Here is a 20,564-nt window from a genome sequence, read left to right on the forward strand (position 1 = left end):
GGTTGGGTTTGGTTGGGTTGGGTTGGGTTGGGTTGGGTTTGGTTTGGTTGGGTTGGGTTGGGTTTGGTTGGGTTGGGTTGGGTTGGGTTGGGTTTGGTTTGGTTGGGTTGGGTTTGGTTGGGTTTGGTTTGGTTTGGTTTGGTTGGGTTGGGTTGGGTTTGGATAGCCTTCTTTTTAAAGGTGCATTCTTTACATTAAACGGTGAGCTTCTGAAGCTGAAGCTGAAGCCTTCTCCCGAGTATGTTCGACTCAGACATGGATGACAAATACGTCAATAATCTCCCATCTTTCGCTGGTAAGTTTTCTTACTCCTAAAAGCCATATTTTCTCACCTCTTGACAACAAACTAACAAAAGTTGTTTGTTTATTGTGTCTTCACGTGTCTCTTTTCAGTGATATCAGCTAAAGAGGGCATGTTAATACGTTTTGTCTAATTTTGTTTTGTTAGTATATGTATTAATTATGTATGCAATATAATTATATATATCCTAACAGACTTCATTGCAATATTTTCATATGTGAACATAATGTACTTGATCATAGTCACATGCACACACACAAGTACACACAAGAGAGACATGCACATGTACACACTCATGCACACATACATATACACTCAGGCACACACTAGCACACACACACACACACACACACACACACACACACATGCACGCACTTCACCTCTAATCCCTTTTCCCTCCCTCTCTATGTTTCTAATTCGCATGAACTCTTGCCTGAATGCTGAATTCAAAGCCAGCCTGGCTATAGACTGAGATCTTGACTCCAATATCAACGATAAAGCAATTTTTAAAGTACTTGTACAATTAAACATACCTATATACTACCCACAACATATAAGAAGATTGTATAAAATCAGAATTGGAGAAATAAATAAACCCAACTATGGCTCCCCTAACTTTTTCTCAATCTAGCACTTAGTGATAGGAAAAAGTCCCAATATGATACTATCTCGTCAGTATTATTTCCCAAGTCTACATGCCAGGTGGAAAGTTCTGACTTACAATGGCTTCAAGTAAAACTTTTCAATCTCATGATAGTACAGAAGCTAGCTATCATTCTTACTACTATTAGAGGACATAGGACGTGGGGTGGGGTTGGGATATCAGAGCCAAGGAGGCAGGGTGTGAGGTTGGATTCATAATCTCAGAGCCAAGGAGGCAGGGCATGGGGTGGAGTTGAGACTCTCAGAGCCAAGGAGGCAGGGCATGGGGTGGAGTTGAGGCTCTCATAGCCAAGGAGGCAGGGTGTGGAATGGGGTTAGGCTTTTAGAGCCAAGAAGGCAGGGCGTGGGGTCAGAACGTGGGTGGGGTTCCATGTCCAGAGTCTGTGGGAAGTGGCCTGCATCTCGTTCTCTGTTCAACTTTCCTTCCTGTCAGCTGTTCAGGAGAGCAGTGTCATTTAGGAGACAGCAGATTCAAATCTTGAGTGTCGATTTCTTCCCACACTAGTGGAATGATGCTCCTTCTTGTGACGCTGGGCTGGGGTCGGGGAGGGGCAGCAGTAAGCCCCAGCTTCAATACAGCCCCGAGATCTTGAGATGAAAGAAACAAAACTATAGCGTGGACTATGTTGCTAAGCAATGGTGTGCAGCAGGCTTGGGGTATTGTAAGGCCTATTTTCTCCTTACGGTATTTGCCACTTACAATGAACGCTTACAGCACACATCTTGATAATGTATGAAACAGAGGAAACTGATTTCTTGGTTCTAATACATTCTGAAAGCAAGGACGCTCATTAATTAGCATGGCAAATTAAGTCGTTCTTTAAGTCCTTGATGCACTTTAACTTTTAGTGCATCATAAGATCACTTAGCATCAGTACTGAGCAAGCAAAGTATGCTAAGTGAAGCCAAGAAGAATCTTAAATTAGCAGCGGTGATTCCAGGCACTGCACCAAACCTGTCCAGGGATGGAGCTCACCCCCAGGCCAGTTAAACCAGGTCTACATGGTGTGGACCAGGATATCCTCCAGTATTACTTAAAAGTTCCTGGGTGATTCCCATGTGCAAGGGAAGCTTGAAAGTCATTGCCAAAACTGTCACTTTTCCTATCCTTTGAACCTACTCTAATGACAGATTACAATAAAAAGCATGAGCTACAAGCACTGCTGAGTGAGCCAGTGAGCCAGTCTTCTTCCAGACACCTAGGAAAGGTCACCAGGAGTGCACACCATGCAGCTTGCCTCTTGCCTGTCCTCTCCATGAGATCTGAAAGTAACAGCTTACCTACCACTCTAACCAGGAAACTGGTGAAAAAAGGATCTTTGAATGACCATCAGTAAAAAGGTCCTCGTCACTCCTACAGTGCCCCATCTGGTGTCCCTTGGATAATTCCACTCTGAACCCTGAACAGGCTCACCTGCGGGTGTATCCTCTACCAAGTTTTACCAAATGACTGGACAAAGCAAGTGCATACCTGGGCGTGGCTACTATCCCACTGCAGTGCGGCTGTCTCAGTACCCATAGAAACCAGTGGTATTTAACAGCCACCTCTGAACACGGCAGGTTGTCTCATTTTCATGGGATTCATTAAAAGGCATTAAAAAAACAAAACCTAAGATATGAGGGCTGAGGATGGGCTTACCCACAGACCACTAGTCTATTGTGCCCAGCCGTGGGCTCAATCCTACACACCAAAGCTTAGAACCAACCCATATCAGAAAAAAATTAAAGCATGCTATGAATTACTCTAGAGCATTCTTTTGTGTTTGTTTATAGTGTCTGCTTCCTTGGTCTTGGTTATGAGACAAGATCTCCTACACTCCAAGCTGGCCTCAAACTCAACCTGTAGCTGAGGATGGCCTTGAATTCTCGCTCGCTCTCCCACCTCCGCCTCTCAGGGAGAACAGTGTATAGAACAATGGCCACCCACTCTCCATCATGTTACATATTTAAATATTAAACTCAAACGCAATCTTCTATTGAAATTGACAAAAGCCAAGGAGTTAAAATACAAACTACTTTCCACTGTTAGAGAACAAAACGAAGGGAATTTTTGTAGACAAGACTTAACTCCAAAAAGAGAATGCCACCTACAACTAAGCCTTTTTTTTTTCTTTTATTCTTTATGACACTGGAATTCCAGCATTAGTTTGGGGTTATTGGATTACTGGGTTCTTCTGTGGCACCTTCATACTCGTGCACCATATCACTTGTTCATAACAGCTCACCTTGCCCACCCCCAGCTGCTTCCTGAACTTAGTCCCTCTCTGCCTTCCTGTTAAAAATACTTCATTCCTTTCTTTATTGTCCACCACCTTTAGAATCTATTTCTGCCTCCCCTTCAAGATTCTCTTTTATAGTTTCATGACCTACAAACACACATACATAAATAAATACGTATGAATATCTACATATATATTTTACTTTAGGTCCCACACATTCGAGAAAACATACATGTTGTTTATCTGAGTCTGACTTATTTCTCTTAGGATAATCATTTCCAGTTCCATCTCTTTTCCTGCAAATGCCCTGACTTCACTTTCCCTCACAACTGCTAAAATGCTGTGTTGTGGAATTTTGGAGACTGTAAACGTACCCCATTCTCTTTCTCCATTCTCGTGTAGATGGGCTTCTAGGTTACCAATATTACTTGACTACCGTGAACAGTGTGTCAGTCAACGTGGATGTGCAGGTATCTCCCAATGCACTGACTTAAGCATCCTTTGAGTGTATACCCAGCAGTGGTGCAGCTATACAGTATAGCCATAGCATAGAGCCATAGGATAGTTATGTTTTCAGCTTCTGAGGAACCTCTAGGCTGATTCCCACCGTATTATTACACAAGCTCACCTTCCTGTCAACAGGCTTCATCTTTCCCCACATCCTAGTCCTTGTGTTTGTTTGCTTTTGAGACACAATCTTTCTATGTACCCGAGGCCGACCTTGAACTAGCAGTCCTCCTACCTTAGCTACCAAAGGCTGGTGTATGCATCACTCGTTCTGTCTCACACATCTCGAAAGACGTGCAGATCATTCCACAGAGCAATATTTCTCAAACTAAATTTCAGGAACCTTGCTCCAGGTCTGCACACGCTGGGATTCGGGCAAAAGGTGTAAATACTTCTCTCTGGGAACTGCCTTAAAACAGTCGATCTTTAAGATCTAAAGCACAACTTCATTTTTTTGGCTGCTGTAATGTTGCTGTAATGAGCCTGGTAGCACAGACCTGTAATCCCAGGTACTTTAAGAGCTGAGGCAGGGTAATAAATTAAAAAAAAAAAACCTGTACAACTTATTTAGTGAGATTTTTTTGTCTCAAATGTAAAGTTAATGAAGCTTGGGATATACCACCACGAGAGAGTTCTTGCTTGCCGCATACCAGACTGAGATTCAACTCTACAAAGTAAATCAAGCTATGACAGAAATGTGTACGCCAGGCATGTTAGCTCACACTTGCATCCCAGGGAGGTACAGGCAGGAAGGTGAGGAGTTCAAGGCTACCCTCAGCCCGAGCCACATGGCACAAAGAGTTTTAAAGTCACCCAAAATTTGATCTGTCATTAAAACAAAATGTATCATTTCCATAAATCCAAATAATCCACAGGAATAAACGTTACACTGATAATTATGGAAATTAGCATTGCTAGAATTACTAGTTTTGCTAGTTAGATACTAGCATTACCAGCATTACTAGCCAACATTTTAATGGGTCCTGTATGCCAGGCACACGCACTTTGGTAAGTAACTCATGTAAATCATAACAACTCTGTTACAGGGAAGACTATTATTGCGCCAGGCACTGATTTAGGAACTTGCCCACAAGTAAAGTAGATTCAGGAGCTAACATTTGGATCAAGTGAACCTGTTACATGACCCACAGTTTCCAGAATGGACTAGGCCCTGTGCTCTTTACCATATACTGATGGCAGCACTGTAAATTGAGGCAGGAAGCAATGGGCCAACAGGTGAGAAGCACGGAAGATGGCCTAAACGTCTTACTCAAGTCTGGGTTCCTATCACATACCCTCAAACAGGCCTCCTCACAGCCTTGCTTGAAGCAAAGTGAGAAGGGGGAGTAATTTAAATGTCTAACAGAGAAGCAAACAGCGCATGCTCCTTCTGGCGACTGAAAACCACCGTCATGAAGAGTCTAACAACAGGGGAAAAGGCGACTCTCTAACAAGCAGATACGTAGTGGGGTGTAGCTGGAAAGCAACACTGACTCAGCATACACAAAGCCCTAGGCTTCATCCCCAGTGTTACAAAAACAAGCATACGATAAATCAAACCGGGGCTGGTGAGATGGCTCAGTGGGTAAGAGCACCGACTGCTCTTCCAAAGGTCCTGAGTTCAAATCCTAGCAACCACATGGTGACTCACAACCATCTGTAACAAAAATCCGATGCCCTCTCCTGGAGTGTCTGAAGTGTAGCTCTTACAGTGTACACACTTATAATAAATAAATAAATTTTTTTTTAAAAAAAGATAAATCAAAACGTAGCTAGAAAACCGCAAGTTCCCAAGATATACAGTTAGGAAAGGAAGAATAAAAGCTCAAGTGTTTCTGAATGCTAAATACTTTCCAACCACTGTACTAGGTCGTTTCTAAAGTGAATATTGCTTTTGTCAGAAAAGCCATGAATGTATGTAAAGGATCCTCTAGAGCCCAGAAAGTAAACGCATTCAAATGCTCAGATCACAGGTACATTTCAGCAAACACTATCCAAGTGAAGCCAACAGGAAACCTAAAAGACAGACAGACAGACTGCCCAAGTCATACGAAATAGGCTTCCTATCTGAACAAGACACACCTCCATTAGGCGAGACTCTCTTCTGGTCCCAGAGCAGCGTAAACAGCTATGGAATGGGCCTGCCGTTCATTGCGGCCTATCTACTGTGACTAACTACTAACTACTAACTACTAAAACAGTGGCAGAGTAGGCCTCCAGGAATGTTTAAACTTCATGCCAACCAAGCCCCTTACTCAGTGTGCCTCCTTCTGCGCCTCGCGAAGAGGGAGCAATCCACGTTATTCAGGAGAAATTGACAAGTCGACACTACCTGAATGGAAGGACCCAGTAAACCGGACAAGCGCCTTAAGCTTTGTCACTATAGGGAACCACTGCGCTAACAGCATCCCGAACTGCAAAGCCACGCGGTGTAAAAAGGTGAGCTGAGTCCTCTCCTTCCGCCTATTACCCACGCCCCTGTACCTTATAAAAACATCTCGAGCAGGGACACTCTGGGTATCTCCTCACATGATCCGAGTAATTGCATTCACATGAAAGTTATAAACACATGTACATTATTCACATGATGTATATTTACATACATATAAAGTACTTACATAGATAGCATGCTTGGATTGCCTATTTTAAAATTCTTACGCTTTGTAGATATGTAGGTGTTCTTGTAGAACATCTTTTTCCCCTTACTTCGCAGTCCCTTTCCCTCCGAGTCCAATCTCTAATTCCTACCCAGGTTCAGCACATAAGGAGCTATAGTTCATTCTGGGCGCCAGCAGATTGGCGCCCGTTTTAAAGTGTGCCTTGCCAAGCCTCGGGTAAAATCCTAAATGAGACAAGACAGTGTTCCGAGGCTTCTATTTGCCATTTTAAAAAATAATAAATAGGTAAGTAAAACGGAGATTTTTTTTTTCCCCCTTGATTTTGTTAACCTCCCCAACACAGTAGGAAAGGATGTGTTGCCAAACTCTGGGCCATGGGTCACAAGATAGGAAGAGGTAAGAGAAACCACAACTTGTGGGATCACACCCCTTTCGGTTCGAGGAGTGGAGTGGTGCACGGAGACCCACGGATGCAACCAAACTGCCCGGACTACCGGGCTGGACCAGAGTGCCCGGGGTGTAGGGGGAGGATCGGCCGCGAGGGGCGTGGGGCTGCAGGCGGCCTGGGAGGCGGAGCGGGGCGGGCGAGCACGCCCCACGGCAGAGGCCGCCCCGGGGCGCGCAGGGCGGCGCGCTCTCACCCGCGGCGGGACGCTCCATGGTCGCGGCGCGGAGGCGGAGGCGCGGGCCCGGGGCGCGCGGGGCGGCGAGGGCGCGGGCCGCGGCGGCCAGGCCTGCGGAGGCGCAGCGCCCCGCGAGTCGCAGCATCCCCGGCACCCGCCGCTTCGGAAGGAGCCGGAAGGGGCCGGCCCGGCGGGGCGTGGGTACCCGGATCGGGGCGGTCCCCGGGGCCGCGCTGGGCTCCGACCTCTGGCCGCCCTCGGTTATTTCCTGCGGTGCGGCCCTTCCCGTCCCACGCTCGGAGGGGCGAGCCAGGGATCCAGAGAGCATTCCTTGGCCCGCTGGCTCTTGAGAACCCGTGTGTTTGCTTTAGCGTGGAGCTTTGGAAAACACAGATCTGATTGCAAAATAGGCGGGCGGAGCAAAATGTACAATAGCAAGGCCTTGAAAGCCGCTATAATGAGATGCTTTTATTTACTTGGCACTACCCCCCCCCCAAAGTAGCATTTTCAACAGCAGTTTAATAGCTAAAAGTTGGAATTGCTAAATGAAATCATCTACAAAATTTTTTGCAGACAAGGCTCCTCAGTATCTGAGTAAAACAAGAGAAAACAATTTACTTTTTAAAAAAAATAGTTAAAATATGAGTATGTAGCTGGGCGTGGTGGCCACGCCTTTAATCCCAGCACTCGGGAGGCAGAGGCAGGCGGATCTCTGAGTTCGAGGCTAGCCTGGTCTACAGAGTGAGTTCCAGGACAGCCAGAGCTACACAGAGAAACCCTGTCTCGAAAAACCAAAGTAAATAAATAAATAAATAAAATATGAATATGTCTTGTAGAAAAGAATGCTACTGTTTTTTCCAGGCTGGGGGCAAATGATGGTATTACTGTTGTTTGGTTGGGGGAATGTAATTTTAATTTAAGAAAATATGGTGGTGTATCGACAATAACCAATTAATTCGGCCCACTTCACCTACTGGGAATATTACCCTGGAATGGGCATGAGAACAGAGAAGACATCCACATAACTGCAGTATTAACACAACTTGTCCTGTTGGGACAGCTCTCATCATAGCGCTCCAGAGCTGTGTGTACCTGGAGTTCGAGGCCAACCTGGGGGTGCATAGCAAGTTCCAGGTCAGCATGACCTACACATCGTAGTGAGACCATCTTAAAACGAAACAATAATTAAAAGTTAACATGAAGACCTCGAGGCGGCGGGGGGGTAGGGAGGGATAGGGGGAGGGGGAACACTGGAGGGGGGGAACGGGGGGGGGGGGGGGGAACGGGAGTTACTATGACCTCTAGCTGTCTCTTCTCCACAACTGTAGCCCTTAAAGCTGGTAGGGAAGTTTGAAGAGTTCCCTGCTTGATTATTTAAGTCTCAGCTCCTTTTTGGGGATCTTCATGTAAGACGGTCTTTTTTTTTTTTTTAAGGAGCAGGCTAATCTAATCACAGAGAAAGAATGAAAAGTAAGAAAGGGAGCTTGCTGGCGGCAAGAGGATCTTCAAAGGGCAGCCTGTGCTAGCTGGACTGGCCGGAGTACAGATCAGATGTCTAAGCATAAGGATTACTTTGTGCCGCAGGCAGAGAAACAACTCTTTGCCCTCCCTTTTCCTGCTGGAAGTAGACTATACATTTCTCTTTGTAAGGATTACCCCCTCCCTTCTCGTTTTAAAGGTGTATTTATATAGGAGCAAGGCTGACAGCCGGTTTGCAAAGAGTAGAGCACCACCCCCGCACCCCCCCCCTCCTCCAGCTTCACAAACTGACACTACAGACCTGGGAGAAGTGGGTTCTGCACCTCATGGGTGGTCTGATGCTTGGGGATTGGGGTGTCTTCCTTCAGCTCAAGAGCCCACTCCTGGATTTCCCTCCAAAAAAAAAAAAAAAAAAAAAAAAAGCACCGTGTTTCTATTTCTAACCACGTATCTGTGGTGTAATCCTTAGCCTTGGGACAGAACTTCAGTGGAGGAACCAGAACACCAACCCAGCCCCCAAACCTTTCACCTACAATCTACCCTGTCTGAAATACATGCTGAGGCAAAGGAGGCAAAGAACTTGTGAGAGTGGCCAACCAATGACTGCTCTAGTCTAAGGCTCACGCCACAAAAGGAAGCCGGTGCCTGATACTACAGCATGACCCAGGAACCAGAGGCTGGACAGCCCGGAGACCTATGATAGGAAAAAGAAAATCCAAATGGTTCCTAATGATATTCCGCTGTACTCATAGATCAGTCCTAGCCCAATTGTCATCAGAAAGGCTGCCCCTGGCAGCTGACGGGGAGCAGATGCAGAGACCCACACCAAACATGAGCTGAAAGCTCTCTACTTGGAGTTCTCCTTCCAGTCTCTTCCCCCTCAGAGCTTGGGGAGCCCCGAGGAAAAGGGGAAGAAAGAATTGGAGGATCCTGCCAGAGAGGTGACACCACAAGAACATGGCCCACAGAATCGACTAAGCAGGGTTGATTCATAGAGGCTCACAGATCCTGCATGGGTCTGGGCTAGTTCCTCTACATACATGCTGTGGTTGTTTAGCTGTCACAAAACTCTTGCGAACTGTCGTGAACTGGGGACAGAGACGAGAAGGAAACCTCGGACTTGGAGGTTAGGTTATAACAGCTTAAAGTATTCGTAAGTAGCAATAAACAAGTAAATGGCGAAATGGGATCGCACTGCACTCGTTCACACACCTCCGGTCTGGCCCGATGTCATAGCCTGGCTTGATGGTGGCTGGTCAAGTAAGGTTCAAGAAGTCGCCTTCTGCTTTTTGGGTCCTGCTGGAGCTGAGTTCGAGGTGCAGGCTCAGGGCGTCCGGGTCGGTGGACTGGTCTCTCAGTGCGAAGGCGTCTCCATGTGAGTGAGTCGTGGTGCCAGACTGGGTTTTTAAACTGTTTTTAGCCAATCATAATTAAGGCGTTCACACCTTACTTCACCAGGCTTCAACTTTATCTTATACACACACACACACACACACACACACAGTAGACTTGGTTTCCATGGTTACATTATCATACTCATGCCTACACTAGGTTTGGTTTTCATGGCATCGTTTCGTTGTCTTGTGCCTTACATGAGCGTGGCATGTTTGTGGGGTTCCTATCACTGGAAGCAGAGGTATCTTCGATTCTTGCCTGCTCTTGGAACCCGTTTTCTCCTACTGAGCTGCCTTGCCCATCCCTGATATGAGAGTTACTGTAACTTGCTGTGCTGTGTTCGGTTGATATCCGCGGGAGGCCTGCTCTTTTCTGAAGGAAAACCAAGGAGGAATGAATCTGGGGGGGAGAACTGGGTAGAGGGAGGGGAAACTATGGTCTGGAGAGGGGAAGGGGGGAAGAGGGGGATGGAGAGGGGATTCCCTGAACTCAAATGCTTGCCCTTGCACTTTTACCTGTTTTTCAGTTACTCCCCAAAGTCGAAGCAAGCCCTGTGACTCTCTAGCCTTTCTCACTCTTTCTCTGACCTCAGCCTCTAGTTTGAAAAACACGATTACTCTTGTTTTGTTTGTTTGTTTGTTTGTTTCGAGACAGGGTTTCTCTGTGTAGCCCTGACTGTCCTGGAACTCACTCTGTAGACCAGGCTGACCTCGAACTCAGAAATCCACCTGCCTCTGCCTCCCGAGTGCTGGGATTAAAGGCGTGCGCCACCACTGCCCCAGCGCACGATTACTCTTAACCTTTCTCTTCCCAGCAGCTGCCAGTATTTAAAGCTTGCCTGCCCTGGTTGGTTTTCTCTCAAAGTCTGCGCTGGCTCGTCTTATGACAGCTTGACACAGAAACTAGAGTTATTCAAAAGGAGAGAACCTGGATTGAGCAAATGCCTCCAGCTGATCTGGCTGTAGGGCATTCTCTAAATCAGTGATTGATGGAGCTGGGCCCAGCCTATTGTGGGTGGCACCACCCCTGGGCTGGTGGTCCTGGGGTCAATGGCCTCTGCATTAGCACCTGTCTCCAGAATCTTGCCCTGTTTGGGTTCTTGTCCTGACTCCCTTCAGTGATGAAGAGTAATGAGGAGTAACAAGTGAACCCTTTCCTCCAGCTTGTTCTCCAGTCATGGTGTTTTGTTGCAATCTCTAAGTCTAAATTCTTTTGTTAAACTAAGAACCAAAAATGGCACCCTGAATTGCCTGGCTCTGTTGTATCCCCGTACCAGTAAGTAGAGAACAGGGCTTTCCCTGCCTAACCAGCTTTACTTAAAGCCTTTATTTACTGTACATTTGCTCTCCCAAGCCACCCAAGCTAAATCCTTTTTCCTTTTGCCTAGTCTCTTCACACTGTACCACCTTTTGTTACATATTGAGGTCTGGATAGTTCAGGGGTTATGAAATATAATGACTCGGGGTGGGGGGGACCTGGGGGACCCATGCCAGGGTGTCCCCCTGAGAAATCATACCATGCAATAGACCTGGTAGAAAGGGGGTTTATTTGAGAGGAGGGAGGGTCTGGAGAAGAGGTAGCGGGGAGCAGAGCCACTAAGAGAAAGCAGAAAGAGAGAGAGAGGTTGGCTGGCTGGGAACCGAGTGGGAACAGAGAGAGGGTGAACCGGGGTGGCCAACAGTCCTTTTATAGGCTGCCTGGCTGCACCTGGCTGCAGCCTGTAATGGTGGCAGATTATGAGGTAAGCCTTTGCTAGTTCCCTGGGAGGAGCCTAGCGGAATGGCCTGTAAACCAACACCAGGGAAATCCGCAAATGGCTGTCTTACACCAGAAAGGCTAAAAGAAACCGCAGTTGTTGCTCAGTCTACAAGTCTGCAAGTCTCAGTCTGGCACCATGGAAGACTAAAGAAGGTTCCTAATAGCACCAAAGGAATGTAGCAGTGGCAACCACCAAGCGGATGAACTTGCCAGAAATTACGGAGGCAAGCCACCAGAAAGCAATCATAAATAAATTAAAAATAAATTAAAAATAAACATAATAAACATAACCTTCTTCCGTTTCCTTTAGTTTGGGCTGCCATCAACAGGACGCTCACTTTTAGGGTGAGCTCCCCCACCCCACCCCCCACCCCACTTCAAATAATTTGATCAAGAAAATTCCTCACTTGAGCAGATTACAGATACACTTGAAGGGGTTTGGCAGCCTCAGGGAGAAGGTACAGGACACTTCCAGACACCACATTCTTAGCACAAAGGAGATTTATTACCTGGGAGGGGCAAGGTGGGGGCCGCCTCTAGATAGGCAGACAGCAGGCCACATCGGGTAGGGTTTTGGGTTTTGTTTTGATGGTTGTGGTTTTGTTTTGTGTATGTTTTGTTTTGGTTTTTTGTTTGTTTGTTTGTTTGTCTGTTTTGCCAGAGTGGAATTCTAAGAAGAAAAGGGAGTCTGTGCTGGGGTGAGTTAGTTGATAAATCCTGATGGGACATGTTAGTCAAATAATGAATTTTGAATTTTGGACCTTGATGTTTTGTCTAAAGAACGAGAAAGCAGCCAAATAGGGACTAGACCTTGGGGGCGAGCTTTTGCAATGTAATCTATCAGTTTCTAGCAAGGGAGAGAGTGGGGCTAAAGGGCAAAACCTGTAAGCATTATGTTTGCCATCTTTGGGTCTCCTGAGAGGCGTTCATCAATCTCGTTGGCCAAGATCAGACATCTTGCGAACAGATGCGGCAGCTCAGGTGACCAGAGCTGTAAGAGTGATCTGGGATGTGTATGACTTCCTGAGGGAAGAGCGCCTGGACCCAAACCCCGCCCCTTAGGTGTTCCGCCTTCCTGCTTCAGTAGGCCTGTGCCTGCTAGCCCATCTTGTTACCGTTTGCCCCATTAGTCCCCCCACAAGACAGAACCTGTGTTTTCAAGTCTTTGTGTTACCAAGTATACAGAGGTTGCTGTGAGAGTATTTAATGAATGGATTTATAAAAAGATTCAGGTCTATTTTTTAACTAGTCATGCTTATCAATCAAACAAACAAACCCCGCACAGCCAAATAAGTTTCAAAAAGGAGAAAGAAGGGGAAAGGAGGAGGGAAAGAAAGGAGTTCGTGGGCTACCATAATGGTTTTAAGTGTCTCTGGCCTGAAAAGTAAAATGAGCTGCCATTGACATCAATGATAAAAGTCTCTTGGGTTTTTTCAGTTATATCTGGCCATCCCCAGCTGTGTGCTGCTGCTGGATTAATCCTGGTGACCACTCATTCCTAGGGCTCGATTGACTTCCTGAGCTCCCCTGGTCCAGCTGACTCCAGGAACCCTTCTCCTCCGGCCAGACCACTGCCTGGCTGGTTCACAGGGCCACAGTGGATTCTCCCAGTCTTCATTGGATGGCCCTTGGCAAATGAGACCAATTCTTCCCGATACATTGTCTTCTACTAGGAGATTGGCAGAATCACCGATATGATTTAGAACCTCTGAAAGTTACAGAGTTTATTGAGATAATAGGTTCCTCAGAACACACCCATTCTCTCTATGGGATGCTTCAAAAGAGCTGCATGGAAAGGTTTCACATTCAAATTTCTACATGGTTCCTGTAGCAAAAGCCACCTCTGACCTTCGGAGCTTGTTGCTAACTGTCTCATTTATCTACCAGACTCCCTTCAGTATAGACATGCGCTCCACTTCTATCTGTGGTTATAGTCCTTTCCCTGGGAACATCCCCCAGAACTAATTCTTAGTTCTAATTCTTAGTCTAGAAACTTGCTTGTCCTACAGATAAACTACAGCTGCAAATGCTTTCAAAGGAGGTGAAGTCATGCAGTTTTACAAGACATAGTCAAATATCAACACAAAAGCTAGGACTCTGGGACCAAGGGTGACTCAGGATGACATTCCATTGTATTGGAGGGGAACCATAAAACCTGTTGGTCTTTTAGCATAATGACTTTAAGATACCAACTCCCATCAGGCACCATCCCTCCCCCTTCCTTTCACCTCCCCATGTTTGTCCCTAAGGATTTAACCTAGGATTTCATATCTTAATCACTTGTTCTACAGCTAAGCTATGCCACCAGATCTTGTGCCTACTTAATAATAGTTTTTTCAATAGCTGCACAGCTGAGAAATGTCTGATGAAATTAACTAGTAGAGTTTTAATTTCTTGACTGCAGGTGGTGGCTCACACTTTTAATTCCAGCACCCAGGAAGCAGAGGTAGTCAGATCTCTGTGAGTTCAAGGCCAGCCTAGTCTACAGCAAGAGTTCTGGGACAGCTACGGCTATACAGAAAAACCCTCTCTTGAAAAACAAAAGATAAATAAATAAGAAGAATTTGAATTTTTAATACTATTTTAAACAGCTCTAACTACTGTTTTGTGAATAACTTGTGTTATTCTAGAAAATCTTCAAATGCAGAAGAATTTATGAAATGAAATTAAACATTATCACCAGTCTAGAAATGAAGCTCTTGCATTTGCATGGACTGTGTTCAGTCCTCAGATATAATATCAATCAGAAGTATTCAGAAAGATATCAAGCCAGTTATTGATATAGAAATATAAACATATATATCACTGCATGCATTTCATAAAAATCATTGTAACCTGATTTCTAATAGTACAAAATATTAGAAATAATTTCTCATGTCATTTAGTAGTCTTCTATATCACAGTTTCAGATTTATGTAAGAGTACCATAATGAATTCAATTTACCATTGACTTTATTATTCAGTCTCATGTAAATTAATGCCAGTGTGTCATTATTAATCATTATGATACTTTCTGTCATTCCTTTAAAATCTTGTATTGCTTTTTGCTCTTATTTTATTTTAAAGATGTATTTATTTATATGTAATTACACTGTAGCTGTCTTCAGATGCACCAAAAGAGGGCATCAGATCTCATGACAGGGGGTCGTGAGCCACCATGTGGTTGCTGGGAATTGAACCCAGGACCTTTGGAAGAGCAGTCAGTGCTCTCAAATGCTGAGCCATCTCTCCAGCCCCGTTTTATTACTTTTTAAAAGGCTCTGTTTAAATTATTTTTAATTATGTGTGTGTGTCTATGTATAGGAATGTGCTCATGAGTACAGTTGCCTGTCGAAGGCAGAAGAGTGTGTCGGACCCCGGAAGCTGGAGTTGTAGGCATGGGTGCTGAGAAATGAACCCAGGTCCTCTTAACTGTTGCAGCATCTCTCCAGCCCCACTATTTTATTGCTTAAAATAAATTCCCAGGAAGGAGATGGGTAGATAAAAGACCAGGACTGTTTATAGTTTTTGAACCATATTACCAATCACCCACCATAATGTTCAAACAGATGTATATGCTTGCTTGATGCAGTCGTCCACACTTGTTAAGTCCAGCACTGGGAGGCTATGGTGGTTTGTATATGCTTGGCCCAAGGAGTGGCACTCTTAGGAGGTGTGGCCTTGTTGGAGGAGGTGTGTTCCTGCGGGTAAGGGTTAGTCCTAGCTGTCTGGAAGCCAGTCTTCTCCAAGCAGCCTTCAGGTGAATATGAGGACCTCTCACTCCTGTACCATGTCTGCCTGGAGACTGCCATGCTCCCGCCTTGATGATAATGGGCTGAACCTCGCTCTGAACCTATAAGCCAGGCCCAGTTAAATGTAAATAACAGTTGCCTAGGTCATGCTGTCTGTTCACAGCAGTAAAACCTAAGATAGAGGCTAAGATAGGATGACTGCCGCCAAGTTCAACACCAGGGTAGACCACATAGAAAGTTTAAAGAGAGCCCTGAGCTCCGGGACAAGACCCTGCCCCTCCCAAAACAGAGACTTGTAAGTAGGTTTTGGGAGTTTATTAAATTCTACTACTTTGAAGTTCTTCCTTTATTGTCCATCTACAAAGTGCAGACAGTTATTTTAGCTCTTATTTATTTCATTGTTAATGAATCTGAACGCTGTTTTGTTAGGTCTCAGAAAATGTTCTACTTTGAACTTCAGCTGCGAGGCTCCGGGCAGCAGCGGAGTGTTAGCCCCGGCATCCACTGAAGCCCACTTATCTAAAGGCCAGATCCACCCAAGAGGAGCCAGATTGTCTCTAGACCTCCAACTGAGGTTTTATTAAGCAAGGGATCCCGAATGGGAATCACAGAGGGAGCAACCAAGCATTCCTCACAAGAGGAAGTTTGCTCCAAGCCCATCTTCTTTTCTCCTCAAAGTCACTTTCTGCCTTTTGGTGGCTGCCCGCATCCTGCCTGAGTCGCCTGGTTCTCTCTCTCCTTTGAGGAGTGTTTTTAATTATCTGGCCGATGTTTGTTTTGGTTTGATTCGGTTTTGCTTTCTTTCTTTCTTTCTTTCTTTCTTTCTTTCTTTCTTTCTTTCTTTCTTTCTTTCTTTCTTTCTTCCTTCCTTCCTTCCTTCCTTCCTTTCTTNTCTCTCTCTCTCTCTCTCTCTCTCTCTCTCTCTCTCTCTCTCTCTTTCTTTCTTTCTTTCTTTCTCTCCTGTATCCCAGGCTGGCCTCACACCCACTAAGAAGCAGACAATGATGACCTTGAGCCCCTGACTTCATAACTGCTGAGATTACAGCTGTGCCCACCATGCCCAGCTTTGACCCTTTTTTTTTGAGCTTTCTATTTTGTACAAATCCCATGACGATGTACATATTAATATATGTGTCTCTTTCTGGTCCTATAATTTGTATATTATCTATCTCTTCAAGTTGGAGAATCTTCAGAAAACAAAAGGGGCAATTTTTCACTCCTCGAGAGCCATGTGCACTCGATGGTCATTTGCATGTCTTGATAGAGAAAACACTTGCTCATTTTCTCTAACTTATCTTTTGCTTCTACCTTTATAAAATCTATTTATTAATTATTTTAAATTGTGGTTTGTTTTTGTTTGTTTGTTTGTTTGTTAGAGACAGGGACTAATAATAGTCCATGCTGACCTCTAACTCACTGTCTATTCAAGGATGACATTGACCTTCTGACCTTCTGACCTTCTGATCCTGCCTTTTACTTCCCAAGAGCTATGCCTGCAGGCGAACACCATGATACCTCATTTATGTGGTGCTGGGGGTTGAACCCGGGACTCCAAGTGTACTAGGCCAGCCCTCTACCAACTGAGCTACATTTCCAGCTCAATAGTTTGTCTATATTGAAAACATTTGCTGTAACCTGTTCTTTGTATTTTTTTTTTAAAGATTTATTTATTTATTATATGTAAGTACACTGTAGCTGACTTCAGACACTCCAGAAGAGGGCGTCAGATCTTGTTACGGATGGTTGTGAGCCACCATGTGGTTGCTGGGATTTGAACTCCGGACCTTCGGAAGAGCAATCAATGCTCTTACCCACTGAGCCATCTCACCAGCCCCTGTTCTTTGTATTTTAATTATAAATAATAGTCTCAATGAGAACTTGAAAATCTGTTATTTTACATATTAATCTCACTTGTTTGTTTGTTTTTTTATAACTTTGTCCTGAAGACTTAAAGTCCTCAGGTGTTTTCTCTTTGCAAGTATTTGTTTGCTTATTTTAATTTTTATTGCATTTATTTACCTTTAGGGATGCACCTATATTTAGGGGTGCAACCAATACACACTAGCCCATTCTCCCCTTTTACTCTGTTGGTGCAAGGACTAGAACACAAGCTGTCAAGCCTGAGCATGAGCACCTTCCTTTGTGAAGCCATTTCACAGGCCTGGGTTTGTTTGACGGACTGACGGCAGGGTCTTACTCAGTTCTCTAAATGCTGAGGTATAGGCAGGAGTCACCATATCAACAAAAAAGACTCTTAAACTGTATTAAAATGCCCACATCTCACAACTCTTTAAATCACTTTAAAAGAGTCATGAGGAGCAGGGGGAAGAAGTGAGGAGGGTACAGAGAACTCTTAGGGTGCGGTGCGGGGTGCTGCTGGGCTGACAGGGTGAGTCCTAGGAAACTTGCTTGTTTATGATTCCTGAATTCATGGCACCCTATCAGCTTCCCTTCCGAGGTGTAGATGTGAGGAACAAAGCCCCGGAGAGATTTGTTTGTTTCTTGCTCATGTGTTTGTTGTTTGTTTGTGGGGCTGCTGAAGCCTAGACTAAGGGCTCCCACACACTAGGAAATCCCTTTATCACAGGTTAACAACCCCCATCCCCGAACTGAGATTTGTCTCCAGGGACCCGTACGGAAAAGTGCTCTACCAGGAAAACACCAGGGCAAGTCTCCTGTGTCAGGGTTTGGGTCTCAAACATCCCCAAAGTCTAAGGAGTGAAGAGTCTATAGCTCAGGTGGTAGGCACTGTGGGGAGGGGGTCAAACCTTTGGGAGGTGGGGTCTAATGGGCAGAAGTCAGATCACTAGGGCATACCCTTGAAGGGGTTATTGGGTCCCAAAATTCACTCATTCATTCATTCTTCCCCGTGTCTGTCTGTGTGTGTGTGTCTGTGTCTGTCTGTATGCCTATGTGTGTCTGTGTGTATCTGTGTGTGTCTGTGTGTGTGTATCTGTGTGTGTCTGTGTGTCTGTGTGTATCTGTGTCTGTGTGTCTGTGTGTATCTATATGTCTGTATGTCTGTGTCTGTGTTTATCTGTATGTCTGTGTGTCTGTCTGTGTGTGTCTGTGTCCGTGCGTCTGTGTATGTATGTGTGTGTGCGTCTGTGTGTGTCTGTGTCTGTGTATGTCTGTGTGTGTGTGTCTCCTGGCTTGCTTTCCTCTGCCACATGCTTCCCCTGGGCACGATGCTGTATGCTCTTCCCCACTACGAGCCCCAAAGCAACCGAGCCAGTTGCCCATCACCAGGAACCTGCAAAATCAGGAGCCAAAGTTAACAGTTCCTCCTTTAAGTTGATTTTCCTCTGTGGCCATGGGGATATATATGTATGTGTATGTATGCATATATATATATATATAGTACCTCGTGACGATTAAGTTTCACTGGGTCCTTCCATCCCTCTTAAGGTGTCTGTTCATTTAACATCCCCAAGTTTTATTTACTACTTACGTATGTGCTGCACAGCTTAGTCGGTCCACCCCGTTCTTTTCTCCCGTTAGCAGTGATGTTACCTCCAAAGCAGTGTGACTGAATTGCGCATCTCAGACCTCCAGTATGGTTCTCCCACGGTTCCGTCGGCTGCCGCTTTACCAAACCTCTATAGCTCATCTTGAATTTCAATTTGGCATCAGAAAAGCACCTGGAAATTCAGCCTTAACTTCTGGGTTTCATTCCATTTTCCTGGTGATGAATAGCTCCGATTCTGCCTGTTCCCAAGGTAACAGCACAAGGAGAAGGTTATGTGTCTGCCCAGATTTTCCTCTTGGTATTGAGAGCTGGACTTTCTCCACCCACTTACGAAGGCTCTTTGACTGGAGGATTTCTTTTTCTTTTTCCTTCCTCAATTATTTCAATTCATTTTTTTAAAGGAAGAAAAAAGAATCTCAAGTGAAACTTCCAGAGAGGGACAATTTCTGACTATGAGCTTATTTGATGCCCTTGTCCCAGGTCTGCCATCAGGTCTGGTCCCCACCCAGCCCCGCCCTGAAGGTGGTGTGGCCATTTTTGCTTAGTGAATTTTCAAGGCAGATAGCCATGAGAAAGTATGACTCTTCTGCCACGAGGATCTTTGCCACGTATATTACAAGCAGAATGACCAACTATCCTGGTGTGCTTCGGGCCACTTCACTTTACTGCTAAAATCCCTGTGCTCCAAGAAACCCCTCAACATTATCAACCCTAATGCATACTGGGAGAAAAGAAATTGGTGTGACGGTTAGTATTAATCGTTGAGAGGACTGAGTGAAGAGACAAGGTTCTTGGCATTCAAGGGCACGCCTATGAATGGTTGCCTACATTAGGTTTGTTGTGGTGGGGAAACTCACCCTAACTGTAGGCAGCACATAAAAAGGAGAAGGCTAGTGTTTCAGTTAGGGTTTTATTGCTGTGAACAGACACCATAACCGAGGCAAGTCTTATAAATGACAACATTTAGTTGGGGCTGGCTTACAGGTTCAGAGGTTCAGTCCATTGTCCCCAAGGTGGAAGGAAGCAGGGCAGCATCCAGGCAGGCATGATGCAGGAGGAGCTGAGGGTTCTACATCTTCATCCAAAGGAAGCCAGGAACAGACTGGGCATCCTCAGGCAGCTAGGAGGAAGATCTCCAAGCCCACCCCCACAGTGACACTCTCCCTCCAACAAGGCCACACCTTCTAATAGTGCCACTTCCTGGGATGAGAGTATGCAAACCATCACAGCTAGCTAACCATTCATCTCTTCCTGCTTCCTGACAGAGAATGTGACATGACCAGCTGCCTCTAGCTCTTGCTGCCATTCTGTCTCTGCCCTCAAACTGTGAGTCAGAGTCCACCCTTCCTTTAAGTTATTTGACCAGGTATTTCGTCAATAGCAACTAGAAAAGGAACTAAGTCAGAGGATCAAAGGGGAAAGGGTTTGTAGACAGACCTCCACCCACCAAGCTACATCTCATCGGCACAAGGGAGACGACCCCTTCAAGCAGAGACTGCCCCAGAGGATGTGCAAGAGGTCTTAATATTTGAGATTAGACTTGACAATCAGTTAATCCAACTGGAATAATATCAGGCATATCACAATCCAGGGTTATGAAGCCAAGACTATGCAAGAAATGAACTTACATGGTTGGTTGGTTCAGGTGACAGAAGGGTGGGGATCAACCTGAAAACCAAGCTTGGGACCATACTACAGAATGTTTGCAAAGCCAGGCTAAGCAGAAGAACTGGGTTACTAGAGAACTCTTCCTTTAAAGAGCAAACACAGTGAAGGATTGCTATGAAAGATCTATCTTTCA

At 45.3% G+C, this 20,564-nt stretch overlaps 1 protein-coding gene across 4 annotated transcripts in view; it reads right to left on the reverse strand.

The window, feature by feature from the left end:
* The window catches only part of Akap7 (A-kinase anchoring protein 7), a 128,761-nt gene extending 109,894 nt beyond the window's left edge, over nucleotides 1–18,867 (reverse strand). For 3 of the 4 annotated variants that reach the window (XR_003842725.1, XM_029533165.1, XM_021221365.2), the window contains exon 1: nucleotides 6,950–6,996. Coding sequence is in view for 2 of the 4 variants with exons in the window: in XM_029533165.1 (XP_029389025.1) it covers nucleotides 6,950–6,968 (19 nt within the window). In the remaining 2 variants the exon portion in view is untranslated. Of the gene's footprint in view, nucleotides 1–6,949; nucleotides 6,997–18,745 lie in introns of those variants that run through there. The other variant, XM_029533166.1, reaches the window with a different exon arrangement.
* Nucleotides 18,868–20,564: the final 1,697 nt, after the last annotated feature.

This window comes from Mus pahari, chromosome 21, assembly GCF_900095145.1.
Source record: "Mus pahari chromosome 21, PAHARI_EIJ_v1.1, whole genome shotgun sequence".
NCBI lineage: Eukaryota > Metazoa > Chordata > Mammalia > Rodentia > Muridae > Mus > Mus pahari.